At 37.4% G+C, this 22,326-nt stretch overlaps 1 protein-coding gene across 4 annotated transcripts in view; it reads right to left on the bottom strand.

The window, feature by feature from the left end:
* Nucleotides 1-22,326, bottom strand: part of LOC119647742 — a 58,267-nt gene that overhangs the window by 27,995 nt on the left and 7,946 nt on the right. For all 4 annotated transcript variants that reach the window (XM_038048852.1, XM_038048854.1, XM_038048855.1 and 1 more), the window contains exon 2: nt 433-1,886. In XM_038048852.1, coding sequence (XP_037904780.1) covers nt 433-1,294 — 862 coding nt within the window. In that variant the 5' untranslated portion in view covers nt 1,295-1,886. The remainder of the gene's footprint in view (nt 1-432; nt 1,887-22,326) is intronic.

Here is a 22,326-nt window from a genome sequence, read left to right as displayed (position 1 = left end):
CAACAAAATCGCGTCATGTAGTTCACTAGTTGCCAGAAAATGGCAATTATTATTCCAGACAAGTATAAACGAACTTTGCAAAAAGAGCTTTTTAATTTCTTTGGTGGAATATCTAACATATATAATGTAAGAAGTACTTAAATAAAGACATCCCTTCCGCATATGTGAGTCTACTAAATAGATGACCTGCTGATATCGACTTAATAGAGTGATCATTAATTCAATAAAGACAAAAGGCCGAGACGAGACAGTAGATCTGTCTTGCAGTGTCATACTTTCATTCCTTCTAAAATTCATCCAAATTTGTGTTATTCTAAAGTCTAAAGGAAGTATTCCAAAATTCACTCCAAATTTGAATATGTTAGCGAAGAAAAATCTGAAGTATAGAGGTAAACTTCTAATATTTAGGAATAAATAAAATATATATCATACCTTGTGGTTGCGGTGATTGACTTTTCGTAGTTGTAAGATACGAAATAGTTTTCGTTGGTAGAAAATTAAAAGTTGGCTGACTGCCACCCGAACTTGGCTGTTTTGAAAGGACTGTTAAATTTCCAACCAATAATTTCGAATTGGTATGTAGATGACCGCCATTCGCCACATTACCCAATGAATCTATAAGCATTTCTCTACCGTTTCCACCGACCAGCTCATAGATTTGCGTTGAATTCATTAAATCACTCGCTGTTAAATTTATCACATTTGCGTTGCCTGTGGCATTAGGATTAGAGCTAAAAGTTGCACGCTCCAGAAACTCCTCACTAACAATCACTTGTCCTGACTGAGCCGTTTGTAAAACGGTTGCTGTTTGATGATGATGCTGTTGTGGCTGTTGTTGGCGTGAAAGCTGCTGTTGTTGTTGCACTTGTTGATGATGAAGGTGTTGTTGATGATTTATTTGATTCATTTGATTTGTATTAAACTGGGTTGCGTTAGCTAAAGGAATGGTGGTTATTGTAGCTGTTTTTGTGGAATTTTGATGTAGAGTTTGACCACCAGATACAGAACTAGACGATATGCTCTTTTGGCCTCTCCGTATCAAGTTCTGGGAAGGGTTTGTTGAGTGAATATTAGCGCATTCATTCTCCCCTGGTTGCCATTCTTGTATGCTGTGGTTACGTAGTACTCCAACATTGGATTCAACACTGCCTGCACCGACAGAACTGCCACCATTGTTAGCAAATACACCATTTGCCCGACCCGAGCCAGTCGCCCCAACAGCTACTGAGGTCGGGGCTGCGGTTATTACTGATGTTTTATCAACAACAATAATACCTGACGATTGCAATGGCATTTCAAATTATCGAAAATTTACGTTCGTATTTTGTTCATTTATAGATAAACTCCTTCAATTCCGATAACTCCTAACTCATTAATATCCTTTCTGCCCGAATTTCTCTTAAAACGATAAGAATAATTTTCATTTACTTCGTATTTTCAGTTGAAATTTTAACATCGAAAATCTCTTTTACACTGTCACTTCAACGGAAAAAAAAATTACGGTATCATTTCTTTACTTGAGTTTTCTTGATGTTTCAAACAAAATCCTTAAACTTAAGTTGTGTCGCTACTGAGCTAATCTCTTTTTTACTTTCTCTGTTTTATTCCTTTAACTGTTGTCATTTAGTTTGTTGTATAATGATGGTGGGCCCCCAAAATCGTGGGGGCTAATGTAACGGAAATCTCTTCTCTTGTTGTATACGACTACATCATTATTTGCCATCACATTTGCGAACATTACGTTTTGAATAAATAAATTTTAAGGTAAATGAAAAGGATTAACTAAATCGAGAATGTTTCGATTTTACTGCGAAGATAAACTCGGGTACCAGAAGTCGATATTGCTACACAGGATTTGTTGTGATTAGGATGATTTATGCAGTTATCTGAAAAAAAGGAGAAGCAGGAATTAGTCAAATTGAATCCATTATCAGTGCTAAAACTATGTTAAAGTAAATTACTCAAAGCAATGTTCAGGCTAGAGCATGGTAAGAGTCGAATCCGCTGTTACAAAGTGAATAACTCTCATGTCATCGAATGCAGAATTTTTACAAAAGATAGCGATTTTCCGATGTTTTCAATGGTAGCGACAACGAAATAGTCGAACTTATGTTAAAGGGGTGACAACTCCGAATCGTATAAATGGCAATAGATAAATTTACTATTAGTTTGTTGCACATGAAATGGCCGATTTGGCAATCAAGTGAAGTTTGTTGCGATTTTGCTGTGTAAAACCACCACCAGTTGGGACTGTTGGTGTCGGATAATGAAGTATAAATACTCCTACATTTAATCAAGGAGTCATTTCAGTTTTGACCATCGTTGTGATAACAGTGAATAGAAAGGAAAAAAGAATGGAAAAGAGCTAAGAAAGTGTACTTTTCCTGTATGAGTTCAAACTCGGTCATAACCAACATTACACCGACCAAGAACATTAACAGCGCATTTGGAGCTGATACGATAAGCGAACGAACCACACGGCGATGGATCGAAAAATTCCGATCAGGCGACGTAAACCTTCAAAGTGAGCCTGACACACGTCAGTCTGTAAGAGACATTGCAGAAAAACTGGCCGTACACTATTTGACAGTTTCCCGGCACTTGCAACAGCTTGGAAAGGTGAAAAAGCTCGACAAATAGGTTTCGCAAGCCCTTATGGAGCAAAACATGCCGCTTCGAATGGAAATTTGCAGCTCTTTACTCTCCCGCAACAAGCGATCCCTTTTTGCACAGAATAGTGACATGTGATGAAAAGTGGATATTATACGACAATGGTCGCCGATCAGTACAACGGCTAGATGCTGATGAGCTACCGAAGCATATGCCGAAACCGAGCCTCCATCCGAAGAAGGTGGTCTACAGCTGGAGTTATCCACTATTCTTTTTTGGCACCTGGAGAAACGATAAATGCATAGAAATACCGTGCCCAACTCGAGGAAACCCACCAAAAATTGAGTATTCAACGGCCGATATTAGTCAACAGAGATGGTGTGATACTCCTTCACGACAATACACGATCTCATGTTTCCCGAACAACGGTTCAAAAGTTGAACGAATTGCAATATGAGACTCTGCATCTTCAATCATATTCACCGGACCTTTCGCCAACCGCTTACTTTACACTTTTTTAAGCATTTGGATCATTTTTTGGCGGAAAAACAAATTAGAAATGATGAGGCCATCAATATTGCCTTCCATGAGTTTATCAATACCCGAAAATTGGACTCCTGCGAAACTGGCATACATGCTCTTGTATCTTGCTGGAAGAAGTGTTTTGAATCGACTGGCACCTATTTTGATTAATTAAATAAATTTTTGTAAGCTTTACAGTCGTTTCAAATTTTAGTACCAAATCGGCCATTTCATATGCGACAACCTAATATTATCAACAAATCCGGCAAAGCACTGCAATACGAATTATAAGGATATCTTTAGAGGAAAGGATTTTATCGTTATTTGTAATATTTTCATCAACCCTACTCACTCTATATAAATTACACCAAATAACATAACTTGGCTATCGATACTTGAGAAGCTTTAATTTTTAAGGGAAACGCTTCCATAAAAAACAGGTAATTGGGCAATTATCAAACGATGCAATTGAAAACAAAGAAGAAAGAAAAACACCCAAAGAAATGAGTGGATAAGAGTAGTCATTGGCGGATCAAAATGAAATCACAATCCCAAACAAGTTGAAAGATAATAATTTTTCATACGCATGAATTTTTTTCATTGTGATTATAACTTTATTGTCCCTAGTGAAGAATCGACATTTCAATGGATAATTATAGTTCATAAAACATTTCACGACAACTGGGTGCTGTTAAACACTTGCAAATTAATATCATTTCCCTTTATAACATACATCCCATGACATCACAGTTGATCCACTCTACAAATATAAACCAGCATTCCGAATTCATTTCAACTGTATCTCAAATGTCTACTGCCATTAAATGTATCAAGAGTTTTCGTAAAATTTGAATTGTATACGACCCGCATAAATTATAAGCCTTAATATGACTCTAAGTTGAATTTCCGATGTCAATAAAATTATTTTACATATCGTGTATTATTTTCAGATTATTTCTTTTCATTCCCGTCCATAACCTAAAGCTCCACGTTAGCGTTTATCTCGCACTATACAACGTCGAGCATCAAGGTCAGTTTACATGATAGTTTGTTTTAAATTGCGTTTTAACTTTGCTCCCAGACTAAATACACGTTGGATCCGATAGAAATTCAAATCATGCTAATCGGGCTAGCGAGTGTGATGGTGAATTCGAGTGTGAAGGGAATTTTCATTTCATTCTAATTCAAATTGAAAACTCGAAAGCTTGTTAAATTCTTTCGTTATTAATTCTATCAAATGAAAAACGGAAGAGATGTTTGACAGACATCTTTTAATTTTTACTGAACAAGTAGTAATATTAATAAATTTCATACGTGAAGAAAAATACGGTCCAGTAAAGTCAGTAGAATAATAAGGCGGTAAATGATGCTAAAAAAGCAATCTAACTCCCTATAAGCTGGTTAATCCGGTAAAGGTAGAATATAGATTGCAATATTGCATATAAAGTAAAAATACCGAAAATACCATCCGCGTATCACGTATTGAGTAAATTAACAGTCTCAAATCTCCAATTTCTAGAAATAAAGCGCAGCTCAACTACATACTATATATGCATAGAGCCAATAGAGTCAAAGAGAGAGAGGCTCAAGATTTGAACTAACAACCACTTCCGATCGCAGACGTTAGCTAGGCTACGAAGGAATACAGCGATGTTCATCAGCGAACCCCATACAGCTGTAACCATGACCAATGCATAGAGTAAAAGCGGACTGATTTGGATATCTATTTTATGAAAAGACAAATAATCTACCAGCGCCAAAAAACTTACAATTCCAGAAAAAAAACATCTTTTCGGGATGGCAAATACCTCCACTGAAGCAAAAGTAGTGTAGGAAAGTTCAGAAAATATACTTCAAACATTTCAACATCTGCCAGAAAGCAAATATTCGGCTATTTTTGATCCAATGGAAAATCGAAAGTGACTAGCTGAGAGAAGGCACTGCTTGATGAAAACACATGCCAGATGCTACCTCAACTTACCAAGTTATAAGGAGTTTATAACACAACAGTTTCAACATGTTCGGTAGTATTAATAAGGGGCGATTCAAATGCAAAGATGAATTGTTTGGCATACCAGCTGAAGCCGTAGAACTACGTCTTTCCACGTGAGAACTGCTGCAACGACAGAAAAGGGAAGGTGTCATAACTGGCAACAAAAAGTGGAGACACTACGATAAGCTTTTGTGTGTGCAATAGTCGAAAAAGCTAGTTCGAAACTTTTGCATTTGGTGGGATAAACACGATGTGCTTTAATAAATATTGAACACAACCATCAGTGCAGGTCGGTATTGGCTACAACTTATGCATATCACCTGCACATTGAAAGAAAAAAAAAACAACCGCTATAGGAACGGGAGAGGAAATTGACTTTGCTATACGGAAGTCGTCCCCACTCGCCATACTCACTAGACATCGCCCCTTGCGATTATCACTTGTTCCTTTCAATGGCAGGATTCAATCCGTGAACGAGAGAACCAAGAGGCTGAGGTTCAACCACATCAGCGAATATCATTGTATAGGCCACTACAGTTTTCAAGGATTGAAATTAAATTTTTGAACTCTTCAATGGCAAACATTAAACATTTTATTCCTAAATGATAGGATTCGTCATCAATTGGATGCGTACTCAAGACTCTCTGAATCAATGAAAAGAAATTCCTTTGTTTGCTTCAATTTACGCCCCGAGCAAACGATCCAGTTGGGGTTGTTATAGCTCGCATTCGCATATTTGCAGATTATTAAAAGGGAACGACCAAAGCCTGACTATTATATGCAGTCACGCTGCCCCCCAAGAGAAAGATGAGGCACCATTTGATGCCTCTACCCTATACTGGTTCTAAAATCGAATGGAGAAATATGCACAAGAAATTTCTCACACAAAATGAACACAAAATTTTTATAGCCGAAGCGTCCTGTTTACAACTTGTTTATAATTTAGTGAGGCCCAAAATTCGCTGTGTTTAAAATTGGAGCGCTTAAAGTGGAAGGAGGCACGACATTCGCGATGGCGTAGGACCAGTTGTCAAAACGCAGCAGTGTGCTTTTTCGCTTTTCTGTCGGCTTGTATTAATTTGTAGACTATTGATAAGCCTTATAAATATTCTTTATTTTGATAACACATATTCCCAATGAAAAAAGCAGGGCACTCGTTTGTCTGGTTTGTCGTTGTTTGGCTAGTTCTATGCAACTATTTTTATCAAAATTCTTGACGTGAACTGAAATGTTCATGGAAAAACGCTCACAAGAATTGAATATCACCCGATAAACTGTCTCAGTCTCGGATGAAGCGATTTGATTTTTTTCTCAGTTCTCGCTGTCCAATTTCTAAATTTACGGGAACCATTGAGAAAGTGTAGTTTCAACAATGACTATTGTTATTAGGAGTAAGATACCTCAATTAAAAATTGGAAAATAATTAATGATGGCCATTAAAGGTAAAAATCAAACCATAAAGAAATGCTTATGGAAGTTTGTAGAAATAGAAAGCGGATTTATTTATTAAGCTATGAAGTTATTTCTTAAATGATATTCGTTACAACCGCCAAGATAAACTCAATTATTGCATAGGCTCCATATTGGCATCTCTCCTCAACTAATAAAACCACCAGCATTTTTACTTCTGCACATTTGTGGAAGTAACTGAGGGCGACTTTTAAAAGCAGATTGCAAGATTTGAAACCATGAAAATGTTTCTGAAGTTTTCCCATTGAAAAATCCCACGATGGGTACCAAGACCAACAAAAGAAGACACAGAATGAAGATTTCTGCGTAGCAACAAGTTATACGCCAAGACAACTAAACTGAGAAAAGTAGTGAGAGTCGGGCACATGTAGTGAGAAAATCATTCACCAAAAAATCGACAGTAATAAGAGGAATCCATCCTTAAGAAAACCTTACACTTGAATATTATGAAGTTGGAGAAAAAGAAATGTCGTATTTTGTCAACAGATGGCGACTCTTAAACATATCTTGTGTTGTGCTTATCGCATCGGGTTATACTATACGGCGATTTGAAGACGACAATCTGCGCTACAAGTGTCTCCTTGACAGTGTTGTGATCGTACGTTTCAATCTCAAGTTATACCGCGTCAAAGATGGAGTCCACCAAGCAAAAAATTCGTCATATTTTACCTTCTTACTACCTGAGAGATTAAAATGCAACAAAGGTGGCCGAGAAAATTTGTGAAGTTTATGGACCCGATACTGTAACGATTCGCACAGCACAGCGTTGGTTCGATCGATTTCGTTCTGGTGTAGTAGATGTCGAAGATACACCCCGTACTGGTAGGTCAATCGTCGTAGAAACCGATAAAATTGTCGAAATCATCCAAGTAGACCGGCATGTGAGCATTCGCTCGATTGGCCATAAAACCGTTTGGAACCATTCGAATTCCAAAAAAGCTGGATATTTCGGTGCCACACGAGTTGACGCATAAAAATTTCTTGGACCGAATCAACGCCTTCGATGCACTGCTGAAACGGAACGAATTCGACCCATTTTTGAAGCGGATGGTGACGTGATGAAAAATGGATCACGTCCGACAATCTCACGCGAAAAAGATCGTGGTCAAAGCGCGACGAGCCGACCCAAACCATCGCCAAGCCCGGATTGAGGGCCAGACAAGTTTTGCTCTACGTTTGGTGGGATTGGAAGGGAATCACCCACTATGCTCAATTATGGCCAGACCCTCAATTCGGTCCTCTACTGTGGGCAACTCGACCGTTTGAAGCAAGCGATTGACCAGAAGCGATCAGAATTGGTCAATAGGAATGGTGTTGTGTTCCACCAGGACAACGCTCGGCCTCACACATCTTCGGTGACCCGCCAGGAGCTACGGGAGCTCGGATGGGATGTCCTATCGCACCCACCGTATAGTCCGGACCTGGCACCAAGTGATTACCATCTCTTCCGGTCCATGCAAAACGCTCTCGGTGCTACTAAATTGGCCTCGAAAGAGGCTTGCGAAAACTGGCTATCTGAGTTTTTTGCAAATAAGGGGGCGATAATGAAGTTTGCGAACAGAACGGCGCATATTTGACTTAAATCGGATGATTCTAAGTATGTTAATTAAAGCGTCATATTACGATAAAAAATACGACATTTCTTTTTCCCCAACCCAATATTTTAACCTACTGCAACCAAATTGTCAATATGGAGAAATCATACACCTACCACAATGAAAGCTACTTTCCCTGACATGGAGGAACTTGGTCATTAATCGTTCTGTCCAGCATGACTTGTGTAATCCTCGCCGTTTTTACGGCCTATAGAAAATCCCTACCATTCCATCGACCTACCTCTATGCTGGCTATGGAGACGTATGTCTAGCTGGAATCGTCCACGTCTCCTCCTACATTTTTCGATTCCCTTTACTCAAAGTTCCTAGCTCCTCTAAAACTCACTTGATTCCACAATTATTAACCTTTAGTTTAAAAAAAAATAAACTTTGAAGATTTGTCTCCTACTCACTTCTATATGGACTATAAGGCATCCATAAACTAGTTTCGTTATTATTCTTACATCGCCGTTTTATTTTTTAATGAGACTGCTTAAACACCATTCTCATTACATTTAATCCAGTGCAAATGATAAGACTACAGCAGCGGGACAAAACAAAGTTTAACACACACATCTATGACTAACCGAGACAAACTGCTAAAAAAACTCAACCATTACGGATTCAGTATTATATTTTGTTTTTTTTCCTTGTTTACTTTCGCCTTAAATCTGTTAATCCTTTGTGTCCCTCGAAAATTTTTTATTTACATTTTCTTTAACATTGTTTTTATTGTGTCGCTGATTTTATGGTCAACTGGATGCGCAGTTCCAAGATTGGGTAGCTGGTAAATAGTGATGAAAAAACATTTTGTGTGAACAATTGGCTGCTCCTGGATAGACAGGTGGTTGACGTAAATTGTCACTAAAGATAAACGTCTTCTGAGTGAAGAAATTGACGTAAGACCCAACTGGAAATAAAACACCAAGGGCCCCGCCCACCTACCGCAACTGAAAACCAAGAGACATAAGACGCGTATCAACGGATTTTCTGCTGAAATTGTACTTAATTGCTAGCAGACTTGAACGGTCAAAATTTGGAATTTTTCCTTCATAGTTGATAGTAGACAACTTTGATTTCACGCATCCGCTACTCCGATATCTATTACACTTGATCGATCGATTCTATCCATTAGGGACCAATTGAAATCAGTCGCCTTAAAGCTGCACGGCGAAGAGTTATTCAAGAATATCGCGATGGTGGACGAGACGAGAAGAAATTTTAGCATCCATTTGATCTTATACTTTTGCTCATATTCAATGCACTCGTAATTCAAATAGTAAAGATATAAAGAGCGTTTAGCAATAATTCAAATTTAGAGACTCTTTCTCGGGGGAAAATTGCCAAAAGTTTCGATGTGAATCTCAATGAGGTATTTTCGGAAAGTTCTTAACTCGTTCGCATGAATGTATGCATGAGACAATTTGCAATTTAAATCTATTGAACTAAAATTTAGATGAATTTCCAACAGGAATCCAAAAGGCTTGAATTCAATGGATATAATACAGAAGCCTTATTTAAAATACTTTAAACATCCGCAATTTTGAATGATAATATAACAGTTTTAAACGATGAGCCTTTCGAATCGCCGACCTTAGCATTCGATAGAGTGTAGTTTCCCTAGATAGTGAACTGTTCGATATTAACACACATTTAAAAGCGAAAACGATTGACAGTTTGATTGCTCGATGAGTGCATTAAAAAATTCTGCTGTCTTGAACTAAAGACTGGGTTGTCACAAAAATATACTCGCAGAAGATAAAAACTGAATTTCTTATTTTTCAAAATAGAACCCCCAAAATCTCAATAAAATCCAAAATTCCTTACTCAATTCGCTTAAAATATTGAACTAATTTGGTATTGTGAAATACAACTGAATATGTACATCGGATCATTTGCCAATGAATCTTTGGACCGCACCCAAATGAAGAAATTGTAAGTTTATCAATGGTATGTAAACAATTTTTACACTTTGCTCTCTTTTCTATTTTTACCCCAAGCGGCCTTCATGGAAATTTACAAACCATTATTTTAAAAAAAAGTTACATCAAGGGAAGGTGGCTGTCCTAACAGTTGCGAAGGAATGTGCTCTGAAATGAGATGTATAAGATCTGCTAGCTTAAGTACGAAAAAACGTGTGCAAACTTTAAGGATTCATTTGAGCAAGAGACAATCTTAACTTCTTTTGTTGAATGTTCAATTCCGTTCATATATTATAGACTAATTCTCCCCATTTCTTTCATCCACACACATACCATTGATTATTCATATGTGAAACGAGGTTAAAGGACACAATTCCCATTATCGGACACTGATCAGAGAAACTTGATTGACAGAACCAGTCGGAATTTTTACAAACAGATAAAAACCACCTTATAAATCTGAATAAGATGGCTTTCAAGGCGAAGTAAATGTAGATAAGAAATTTATAAATTTCATATAAAAGCGTTATTGTACCTTGCATTGCATTGAATGCGTAATCAAACGACTGTTGATTTTTAATGATACGTTTTAACGGCCTCTTGTAGATTGACTCAATAATAACAACAAATAATTACAAAAATTTGTTTATCTCAATCCATTTAATGTGAGCAGCTTTACCCAAGGACTAATGAAAATATATTATCATTTCAGTGTTTATTTCAACTCGATTTACAGTGGAACAATGCAAAAGAAAAACGACGGAGGAGTCGATTGCAAAACTCCCAAAGCTCCGGGTTTAGCGCCAATCGATATCTTCTGTAGCAAAGAAAACCCATACCAGTCACAGACAGAAGCTTCTGAACACGTCGACCAAAGCCATTGCAAACTAGGAGCTGCACAACAAAATAAAAAAATTCAATCTTGTTCTATCTGTAAACTTCTCGTTGGCTTTTCCCTGCTTCTGATTTTATTCCATTCCGTTTTTTTTCCACGCTACTATTTTCCGCCTACATGCTTGATTAATTTGCTACAATACATATCTGTATATACGAACACAAAAATATCAAGTCAAATACAGAGGAAGTCCTTAACAAACGTTTGTTAATCGAGCATGCGTACTCCATGTTTATTGACTCGATTATTTTTTACGTGTGCTTGTTAGTAGCACTCTTGGTACAGAACAGATTCAATATTTCGCGGAGTGTTCTCGATGTGCTCCTCTCTTTCTGGATTCTTTCAGAATGTGTATATGGTGTTTATAGAACGTGAAATGTTTTGGATCATTTATATTTGCTACAAGTTAGTGTCGGTGTCATTCGCAATCGACGCCATTGCACTATATCTCTGCTATTCCCGGTTGTATGGGACTCGCTGACAAGTTCAATATAGATATAGCTTGCTAGCCTTTGAAACGGTGTTAACGAATTTCATTGGTAAATTTTTAGAACTGGAAACTGTTGAGAGATTACGCTGCAGGTCATACGGGAACTACAACCAATCATCCAGTAAAAAGCTACCCAAATGGCTTCTCTAGCAAAACCTCTCTCCGGCCCACTCTATGTTCAAGGCAAAAGATGAGCTCCGTTTTAGCTGCATTTTTATATGATATCTTCCTATATTACACCCACTTTTCAGTTGTGTACAAAACTCAAGAAAATGATTTGACGTCGACGTTGATGATAAATAACAGTGACGATGTACCCCGGAGAGAAAACACAAAAAATCGCTACCTAAGGCTATAAACGGAAGCAAACACAAGTTATCGCGACGTCGAGGAGACTCTCTTCATTAAAGCTATTATTCATTGCGAATTTTCTATGCATGAATCCGGATTCGAATGAGTATCACACCTGGCAATTGAAGCGAATAAGAATAGCACAGAAAAGAGATGATGAGCAATGCGAATATCATCCCCAGGCAAAATAGCATTTTGTCACACAAAAATTTCCCACCTCGATCATGATACATGAGAAGAAAGATCAGAGAATGCCTATTTATGCGAACATTTGGCAAATTCACAACAATATTTGCATGAATTTAAAGTTATTGCTGAAATCATGATTAGTGACAAAAAATTCGAAATTCTTTTAATGTTTAGTATATTTCTTATTTAGCCGCTGGGATGAATTCCAAAAGAAATAAATACCCACAACAGTCCTGACCTAATTCGTCTTCTGAGACTTTTGGGAGCTATGAAATATACGGAACCAAACAAAAAATGTATAGAGCGCAAATAAAAAGATGGCAGAGCAATATGTATCCCAAATCCGAAGAAGTAGTATTTAGAAACACACCCAGTCTAGCCATAAATATTGTCACCATTTTAAAGCACAAACAGAAAGTCCAAGAAAGAAAAAATTATATCTAAAATCGAAAACAACACAACTTGGATTGTATAATTTTTATTCGAAATTATTATTTGCATTTCATTATTTTTTGCAAATAAACCACATACTAAATGAGGTAGATAAGTTCGAACGGAATTTCCGCAATTTCTTCAACAATGCTTCGTTCGAGGAAGAAGCATGAAGAGTTTAGCAGACCAAAATGTTCAAAATTTTCAGAGTGGAGTGCCCCAAAATCAATCTGAGGCTTTGAAACAGTCGGAACATTCTCCTGTAGCCATCTCTTTTGACTTGTGACCTGATCCTTGATTTTACTTCCCCTTGAACGGGTATAAAAACTATATCATTTTGTTTATTCAATTTTTTCTCGACGTTAAACGTTTTTTCGTCAATATTTGCTTGCACAATTCTATACCATACAATCCCTTAAGCACTTTACCTACTTCCGTCTAATGATTATGATGATAAATTTCGTATACCATTATAGATGTTTAATTCCAGATTATCATGAATGTGGTATACAGTCCTCAACTTTAATTTTATTTCTGAAGCGACAATTTGCTACTTACGATTATTTGTGAACAAGCATTCTTTACTACTTTCTTTGTTCTGCGTGACATAACATATGATCCCTCCACCGACCAACAACATGACCTATAAACGTTCGCTAATTTAAACTCATAAGAAATTTTTTTCCGATATGCTCCACTTTCACTTTCATACGATATTAGGCGCAAGTATGTATAAAATCTGCATCATGACTTCTAACTTATCCCAAAACCCTTCCCCTCTCGGAAAAACAACCTCTTTGGGAAGCATTTATTTGAAGCTCACTTGTGTATCAATCGCCTCCCTTGAATAAACCCACCGCATCATACTCCTAAACAACCAGCCTAATTGGATTATTTCAGCACCAAATCCATACTTCCTAGTTCGATTTTACCATTTGATTTGTTTGTCAAAAGCAGATACTTAAAACCGATACCTTGTTGAGAATTAATTGCAAGACACCAACAATAACCTGTCCCCTCAATATGTGAAAAGCTTTCGACTAAGTATAGTTTCGTTTAGAAGCTAGAAAATGTCCTTGATTTCCACCCGCTCTTCTACAAACTAATCCTTAGTTTCCTAAACGGGCAGTAATCCCAGAAGAAAGTTTACCAGCAGCTATTCACACCATGTAAATAATACCCGTACTGGAATCCAACAAGGGTCCATGCTTTCCCCAACTATCTTCTCGTTATTTACAGCGGACATCCCTAAACCTACTCCCAACCGCACCCTAGTGAAGACCCTTGAATGTGCCCATAAACTCATTGTTTACTCCTGCACGGAGAATTTATATGCGGTCAGACTAGCCAAAATTCATATTTGGACGAACTTTATCACTCAACTTGCCCTGAATTCCAAAATATCTCAGACGGCGGTCTTTTTCAAGACAGAATGAAGAAACTTCGAAAATGACTTCCAACCTTAATCAAGCTGAAGTGTTACAATCAACTCCCACCTGTCCAATATCTCGCATATCATCAATGCAATAAGTCTTATAAACGATGCCTATAGGTGCCTACAACCCACTATCCGTTTCAACAAAACCACTTCATAAAAGGCAAAAATTTGATTTTTTTCCACGTCATATGGAGAGTTTAGGCCTCAAAGAAAAACACATTCTGGCCATTCTACAGACATATTTCAATATGAAGATGATACGAAGTACATCTCCAACCAGCTCCTTCCAGATTCCGCCCAAGCAGCACGCAACTATGCTAATTTGGCTGGGTACATGCTGTTGATAGTGAAATCCTACGGAAGGTGTCTGTCGTACTTCAAACCTTTTCATCGCCGAGTCTATGCGAATTCAAATCAGCGCAAAAAGTGATAATCATTTGTTCGACAGGGAACGTAGAGTAATCTTACACACAGACCGACACTTCCATAACCAATATGTCACTCCGCCTAAACAAAACAGCTTACGCCCTCCCCCCTCTGCGTTTTTTTTTCACTCAAAGATAGTAGGTAAGCATTGACTTGTCTCTTCTTTATTATAGCATATGTATGATGACATAATTGCAAGTATAATATCTTACATATTATGTCCGATGTAAGATATGCGATCGAGCACTTTGCGCAGTAGTGGATTAATCCTACTGCTGCCTGCCTTGGGTCTCTCCTTTATATAGTCTTCTAGATTCAAAACCATCCCACTTACATATACAGTGTGATCAGTTAGATAGCCAGAATCGGTCTTTTCAAAATATTGGGTTGGTCAATATTTTCATAGCGTTTTGTGTTTCTTTTCATTTTAAAACAAATTGTTTGATATTTGGCAAAATGTTTATAGTTTCCGCCCTAAAAAATCTGGTAATTTAGTTCAGGGCAGGTTTTTTTTCATAATTTTTTCTGCTAAAAAGTAGAGTATCCAGGAAGCAAAACAACCAATTCGACGTCTGCTGTCTTTCGCCTGCAGCTGCTGCAACTACTCGGAGCATTTGCGACGTATATGATGACGTCATAGGGAAGTCAAAAGCATGAAAACGTTTGACACTTCACGTTCAGAATTCGACGAAGATTGCCTCAAAGCACTTTTGATCGCCAAACAAGTCGTCAATTGGATGAAAAAATTATGCTCATCCAACTGCATTCAATGGTATTGGTCGAAGAATCTAGAACATGGGTGCCTCACAAGCTCAGCGAAGAGAATGAAGGTGTCTTCAAATTGCCCGCCACCGAGCAACCAGCAACGAATTATAAGGGGGGATTAGAAATGGTATCTGCAGATCAATAAGAGGCAAAGAAAAGAATGGCTGGTTATCTGAAAGAGACGCACAAACCGAGAATCACGCAGGACCTTCATACAAAAAGGCTATGATTTACGTTTGGTAGAACTGGACGATAGGTCGGAACCGTCGAAATTAAACTTTTCTTCGCGCAAAATTACACATTTTTCTTCCGAAGGTGTTTTTTTTTGAATTTATTACGTTTGAAGAGCTTTACTCATGCGACAATGATTCGAACTTTTCTAATCTTAGTATCAACGCCCTCCTTGGCCACGATTTGTTGTGCGGCTAGTATAAAGTTAGATGCTAATCGAATAATTCTCCGTTCGAATCGTGAACTTATAGTTCTTGGCCGCCAGGCCTTTTCTTGCCGGTCAGGGGTTTTCAGGGTCCCGAATGAAATTATGGACCCCACATCTGCTCTACATTACAATCCAACTAATTTCCGTTATGGATTTTAGTTCGTCATCTTTAACAATGTTCAATTCAGTAGTCAACTACTTTGACATGAATTCACTACACAAAATTAGTTACAAATCATTTTCAAATATTGAAAAATAATTCGTCTCCTTTTCAAACCCTCAAATTAAGAGAGAATGATTTGCCTCGTTGACTCATCCTTTTCACCTACCCGAAGTCAACTTTCTTTAATTATTGGTTGTGTTATACTAGAAAACTCCGGTCGATTACTCCGGAGAATATAATGCACTGCGATTATCTCACATGGATACAGTTATTATGATATTTTATGATTTCTTGAAAATCATTTTTACAGATACTGTAAAGTTATACATTCTTAGATGACAATCATGACCGAATAGAAACTTTGCAGATTAACAACAATGTCAACTCATACATAACCACAATCAAATCGAAAAATTAAGGCTACCAATTGAAAGATTACAAATATCTAAACAAAAAACCTACGTTCAGAAGTGTGAAATTAAAGATAAACAGGAAAATGCAATCATAATCGTTACCTCATTACGCAATTAACATACTTTTTCACGGTTATTTTTTTGATTGCCATATCAAAACGTGATTTTAATTGTTTATGACGAAATGGTTTTCACTGCCAATCGTTTTGCGATAGTGTTGAATGCCATCAGATAAAGATTATTAAGCGAAATTTAATTATGTTTAACGGAAACTTATATCGCAATTGATATGAGATCAATTTTTTTCTTTCCTCTGGAAAAAAAACTGTCCAAAAGGCTTAGAGTATTCAAAAATAGGCAGATGAAGTGTGATATGAATAAGTAAGAACACAGTATCTTATTTACTCCTTTTCATAGAAATACAAGGGGAGGATTATTCACATAATTTCTCCTTTTTGATCCTATTTCGTCCTATTTCATTTCCCGAAACCAGCGGGATAACCACAAAATCAGAAACAAATACCCATGACGCACAGAATTCGAGCCCAAAACACGAAGTCGACAAACTGATGCTCAAACAATCACATCTTTCAGTAACCATGGAACGGCTATAAATTACTGACAGTATTCGAAGAGTTTCTGCAGTGAATAACACTAAATAAGTTGAGATACAATTCTTGGTATTGAGGACCGTTTTATTCAAAACGTTTACAAGAAATGATCCCAATTATGGAATCAAGCAAATAAACTGATTTATTCGGTACGGTTGCAATTTTTTTTTGTATTCCATTCTGGTTGACCACTTTTACCATTCCCACTAGAACTATTATTTCAATAGTGTAGAATTTCTAGGGTTTCTAGTTGAAACACCAGGTTTAAGTAACTTTCAGACGATCCTTTTGAAGCCAATTTTATCCCAACAAAAAAAAATTGCGAAAATCGAAATGACAATTTGATGATGCAATGCCAGGATATAATCATCCCAAGCCATTTTTTTTTAATTTTGGCAAAATCACCAAAGGGAAATGATGAAAAATAGCACTTTCCTCTATATCAATTCTCGCCTTTCTAGCAATTGCTTCTTCCATCCGCATTAATTGCTGAAAATAGGTATCCCTCAGCACTTCCAATCACAGCAAACAGACAGCATCATCTTGCTTACTGCCCATTCCACATTGCAACGATGTATATTTGACCCATTTTTCAACACCCATTATCATTTGCGTCAAAAACGAATCCGTATATGGAAATTCGATTTATTAATTTTTTTCACCTGACTCATTCAAATCAATTCAACACTCAAACCGTCGAGCTTCTCTTTGTAAGGCTTATTCCAAATGACTTCAATTCTCAATCCTTAATTTCTTGAGATATTATATATATTTGGTTGCCATTCCTTGGTGGGGTATGGCCCATCAACCACACCTACACCATCGCTCGCGGTTGCTTGAAATGACCTTCAGCTCCCACTACGACTTCCCCAGACGCCCGCACTTCTCCTCTACTGTTCTGCGCCGAGTGCCCTTGCCGCGACCCATTCGTCGGCCATCTTGGAAGAATGGATTCCACTGTATGGCGTAGCTGGCAATGTAATTGTCGCCCTCCTTAAAGTATGATCTATCTACTGCCACTCCTATGAGGGGGGCAATAGGTACTTAACTTTTTTCACAATTTCATTAACTTTTTCAATAATACAATTTTCGCCTGAATCGGGAGCAAGGAAACCATTACTTAAAAGTTTCGCCATAAATAGCACAAAATTTCTTAAACAACTTTTTCATTTTTACCTAATAAGATTATAAATTACACCAAATTTCCTTAAAAATGTCTGCCTCTTTTGCTTTCAAATGAATTTAACACATTGCACTCAATACAAAAAAGCTGATCGTTCATAATCGACTGATCCACTTCAATAAACTGATATGCAATTAGGACTACGAAAACTTTACACTCATCGTTCCCGCCGTAATTATTGTGAATATAAAAGGGGATTTTAAGCCAATCAATAATATACTGAAGAATGGAGTTTTTTGAGGCTGATATATTACTTAAGGTCTCAAAAACGTCTTGTAGTCTTCAATCACGTTTTTAAGGTTTTGTGTGAAACAAAACCTTATTAGAATCGATTCGATGTCTGTCTGTCTGTCACAGCCGATTTATTCGGAAACGGCTGAACCGATTGTCACGAAAATTGGTAGGAGTATGTGATCTGCCGTTCCCTTTACATGCAGCAACTGACGTCATTTTGTGTTAAGTTTAAGGGGGGCTCCCCATACATGTGAAAGGAGGGTGCAAAATTTTTTTTCATAAAATGTGGCCATGTGGGGTATCAAATGAAAGGTCTCAATTAGTGCTTTTCGAAACTGGTTCAATATTTGATATTAGGTGAAACATAGGGGAGTGAGGGCTCAAAATATGACCACCAAAAAGTGTAACAGGTCTCGTTCTCAGAACCTATCCAACCGAAAAATCAGAAAAAAATCTCAATAGTGCATCTCTACGAAATCTAGGCCTCAAAATATATCCGGTTCCGATATCTGCACAAATAAAGTTAATAATAGTATATTTCCACATTTTAGAAATTTACCCGGCACCCCCCTTATGTTCCTCCCAGAAGTACAGAATTTGGCATGGGTATAATGAAGAATATAATGCACAATTTCATCAAGTTTGAAGAAAATCCAACTATTATTAACAAAGTTATAGAGGGTAAAACTTTACAATTTTTTGTGAATTTCGTGCACTCTAAAACCTGATGACGTCATCATCACATATCAATTCGTTAATACCACACGAAGTAAGTTCGTATGAATTGGGTGGAAAAGAATTATTTTGTTTTAGTTCTTTAATCATTTGTATATGAATATCAATTATTCCAACGAGACATGTGTGTACGTAGGTATATAGTATATGCGTGCTAATGAACTTTGCGGGTAGAGCCTAATTCAGATAGATATAAGAAGTAAATCGGAAATATGGGTACGATCAATTTATATACGTGCCTATAAGTGTACAGTATTCGAAAATAGGCAGTTTGTTTGTTTAGGGTGAGCGTAACATCTACGGCTGTAATATGTACGTATGTCTCGTAGTTTTGTAGCTGTATACGGATAGAAAAATGTGCGTTGAAATTTCTTAGATAAGATGAACACAAAACCTTTATACCCGAAGCACGAGCTTCCGGTATTCCGACTTGTTTGAGGAATAATATGGGTAAGGTAAAGCGGCAGAGATTCAAGACCCTTGGTTATGTTAGTGATCATCCCGGACAAAAAAGAAAGTGTCCAAGAACCGCAAGGTTAAAAATCGCCTGTCAGACCAGTATCCGCGACTGAACAGTACAATGAATGGTACAAAAAAGACTTAACTCTATGAGCTTCTGAAACATTCTATTGCAAACGTAGGACCGACTCAAACGTCAGACCGCAGATCGACAATGAGGGTGCAACTTTTTCACCGTTAAAGAAACGCACATCCAGGTTTCTGGTATCTCTGACGTCAGATATAAGACGAAATTTATACCAGCGACAAGACACTCTTGTTCTCAAGGGTAAAACGTCAAAATCAACCAAGAAGGGTACCACGACAAGGAACAAGCCAAACAAAAGTAATATTGGAGCCATATTTCCGACCTCATCATGTCTGCGAAATAGACGAGATCAATACTCTATCCAATCACAGATATTTGAAGCTTCTCAAAATGACTTGTCGCATATGCGAAGCTGACGTATGATCTCCCAGTGAGGAGTTGTGAAGCTCAATGACAGTAGCCAAATAGACCAAAAGAATTAATGCGTAGCGTAGCATAGATTAATACTAAAAATAATATTTTAATCTTCTCGATGCATGCATCGAGCGGCCACCGCGTACTTTGAACGAAAGTTGCAGACATGTTCACAAATCGAAAAACAGAATTAAAGAGGGCGAAGTGGAAAACTCTATCCACCAAATAACCAATTGTCAGGCCAGTAGAATCAGATTGGCTTGAGCCAATGGCTAGTTGGGCAACAAAAGCTGAGCTAATTGAAAAAATGAAATAAAGAAGAAAAATGCTAAATCGCAATCAGTTCCCGTAAAGTCATTGCATATTTTTTGTACGTTTTTCAAAGTCATTTATTTATATCTCAAAGACAAAAAGATAAGTAAGACACAAAGGGCTAATCTTTGCAAAGATGAACAAAGCATACACTCAAAGATTTTGAAAGAGACCCTTAAGGAAAATGTATTATTATGACCAAGTATTGTTTTTGCAAAGCAGCCCTTAAAAATTAATGAAAGGCAACAAGAGGAGCTTAAGATCGTAATAACTTGGCTATAGAAAGGGACCCATGGAAATAACCAATTTCAGATAATAGAAACGATCTTGTAAGACAATAATAAAATTTGTTTCTTACATGTCTGACCCCTCAAGGCTAATACACCTTTGCACTTCGCAATCTGAACACCAAGCACGTAGAAATAAGGCCGATACTGATAATATATAAACAATACTTTTATCTAAAGTTCGTCGTTGATTTCACACGACCATAGAGACCAGGCTGCCTAGCTTTTCTTTCCAAACTCATTGAATACGTTTATGCATTCGTTCGTTACAGATTGACTGCAATTTTTCTATTTCAACGATCATGGCGAGTTAGTAAATATGATACTACCTAAGTGCTGGGTGCACAGTGTATTGAGCTACTTGGAATACAAAAGTTTCTTGACCTTTTTAACTAGTACTTGTGCTGCGCTGCCAATGCTATACTATCACCGTCGTCGCTGTGGTACTCGGTAATTGCAATTTCCGACATGGAATAGACACGGCAGCTCTCGGTTTGCCTGCAATCAGCCGCAGCAACAGTCGGAGCAGCTTCAACTCAAAATATCGCCACTATCGTCCGTTGTCGCGTAGAAATGAGAGAGAGACGGCCTCGTTAATGGTGCAAAGTAAAACGTGCTTTTTAGTGGCATAGCATTGCGAAAAAGCAATATTGTGATCGGCGACGAAATGGTCACAGTGCCATAGGCATCAAAATCGGTCGCCTGGTTGTTTTGTCACTGGTTTAGTAGAAAATATAGCAGAATAACTATTGGCAACTTAAGGAAATTGTGAATAACCCATTTTCCTTTTTTTCTACTCTGCGACTGCATAATGCACGCTTGAAAAGCTTGATGTGAATGTGTAGATATAATTTTGATGCCAATGCTACGCGGAAAGGAAAGAATGAAGTAGAAATGCAAGCTGGTTGCGATCAAGATACCTTACATATACCATATACTCATTTTCAGTAAGATATGCAAGCTGTTTTTGCAATCAATAATGAACGATATAGGAAACTACATGATTTGGTAACATGCATCTTTCATAACCGACTTAGGGAGCAAATGGGATAATCAAGAAAGTCACACAATTCACATTAGGATTTTCAAAATTCCCCGGTATTACTGCAAACCGTGCTAGCAATCTATTAATTTGATTGATTTGCCAGACACCTAGATCAAACTAGTAGTAGTATCATCTTCTGTTTGATATTACAATGAGAGAGATCGTTCAAAATCAACCTCTCCCCCTTTATATAATACTCGTCGAACTATGGACTTGAAGCCAATAATGTTTCCTTATTGCCAATTTCATTATCAATTCCTCATTTCGCAATTTCAACGAAATATTCAACAAAAGAAATGTTGCAATTTTTCTTCCTCTATTGCCAATATGACATTTCTAATTCATCTTTAGTATCCTTTAGTGAAATTAAAATCTAATCGCATTAATCGCTAAATGAATAATGATTTTTTTAAGATAGAGAAAATTTTGAGTCCGCATACCCTTCCATAACGGACCGGGCCAATCGGCAAGGAACTCTACCCCACTAATTTTGCCTACGGACTTCTTATTTTTGACTTTATTTATTTATTTTTTTAACGAACAGTAAAGTTGAAGAGGGTTAAGGATAATTTTCGGTCAAGTGCTTTGTTCAAAATGAGGAGTCCGTGAACCAAAAAAAAGTCAGTTGCTTGAGAAGTGGTCCGCCTCGTCAAGAATTGAATGCGAAGATCACCGTACAGCACACAAAATTGTAAATAGGAAAGCAACATGAGAAGCCAACAAAGAACTATGGGAATCCCTACACTGATGGCTAGAGGCAACCAGGGTCCAGAATGCCTACAAGCTTAGCCTGAGTTGTACTGGTACCACTCGAGTTAGGGTTTTCTCATATTTCGGAAAGTAAG

The sequence above is a fragment of the Hermetia illucens genome, chromosome 2 (assembly GCF_905115235.1).
Source record: "Hermetia illucens chromosome 2, iHerIll2.2.curated.20191125, whole genome shotgun sequence".
NCBI lineage: Eukaryota > Metazoa > Arthropoda > Insecta > Diptera > Stratiomyidae > Hermetia > Hermetia illucens.
Note: the sequence above shows the minus strand (reverse complement) of the source record. Positions and strands in the feature narration are given on the sequence as shown.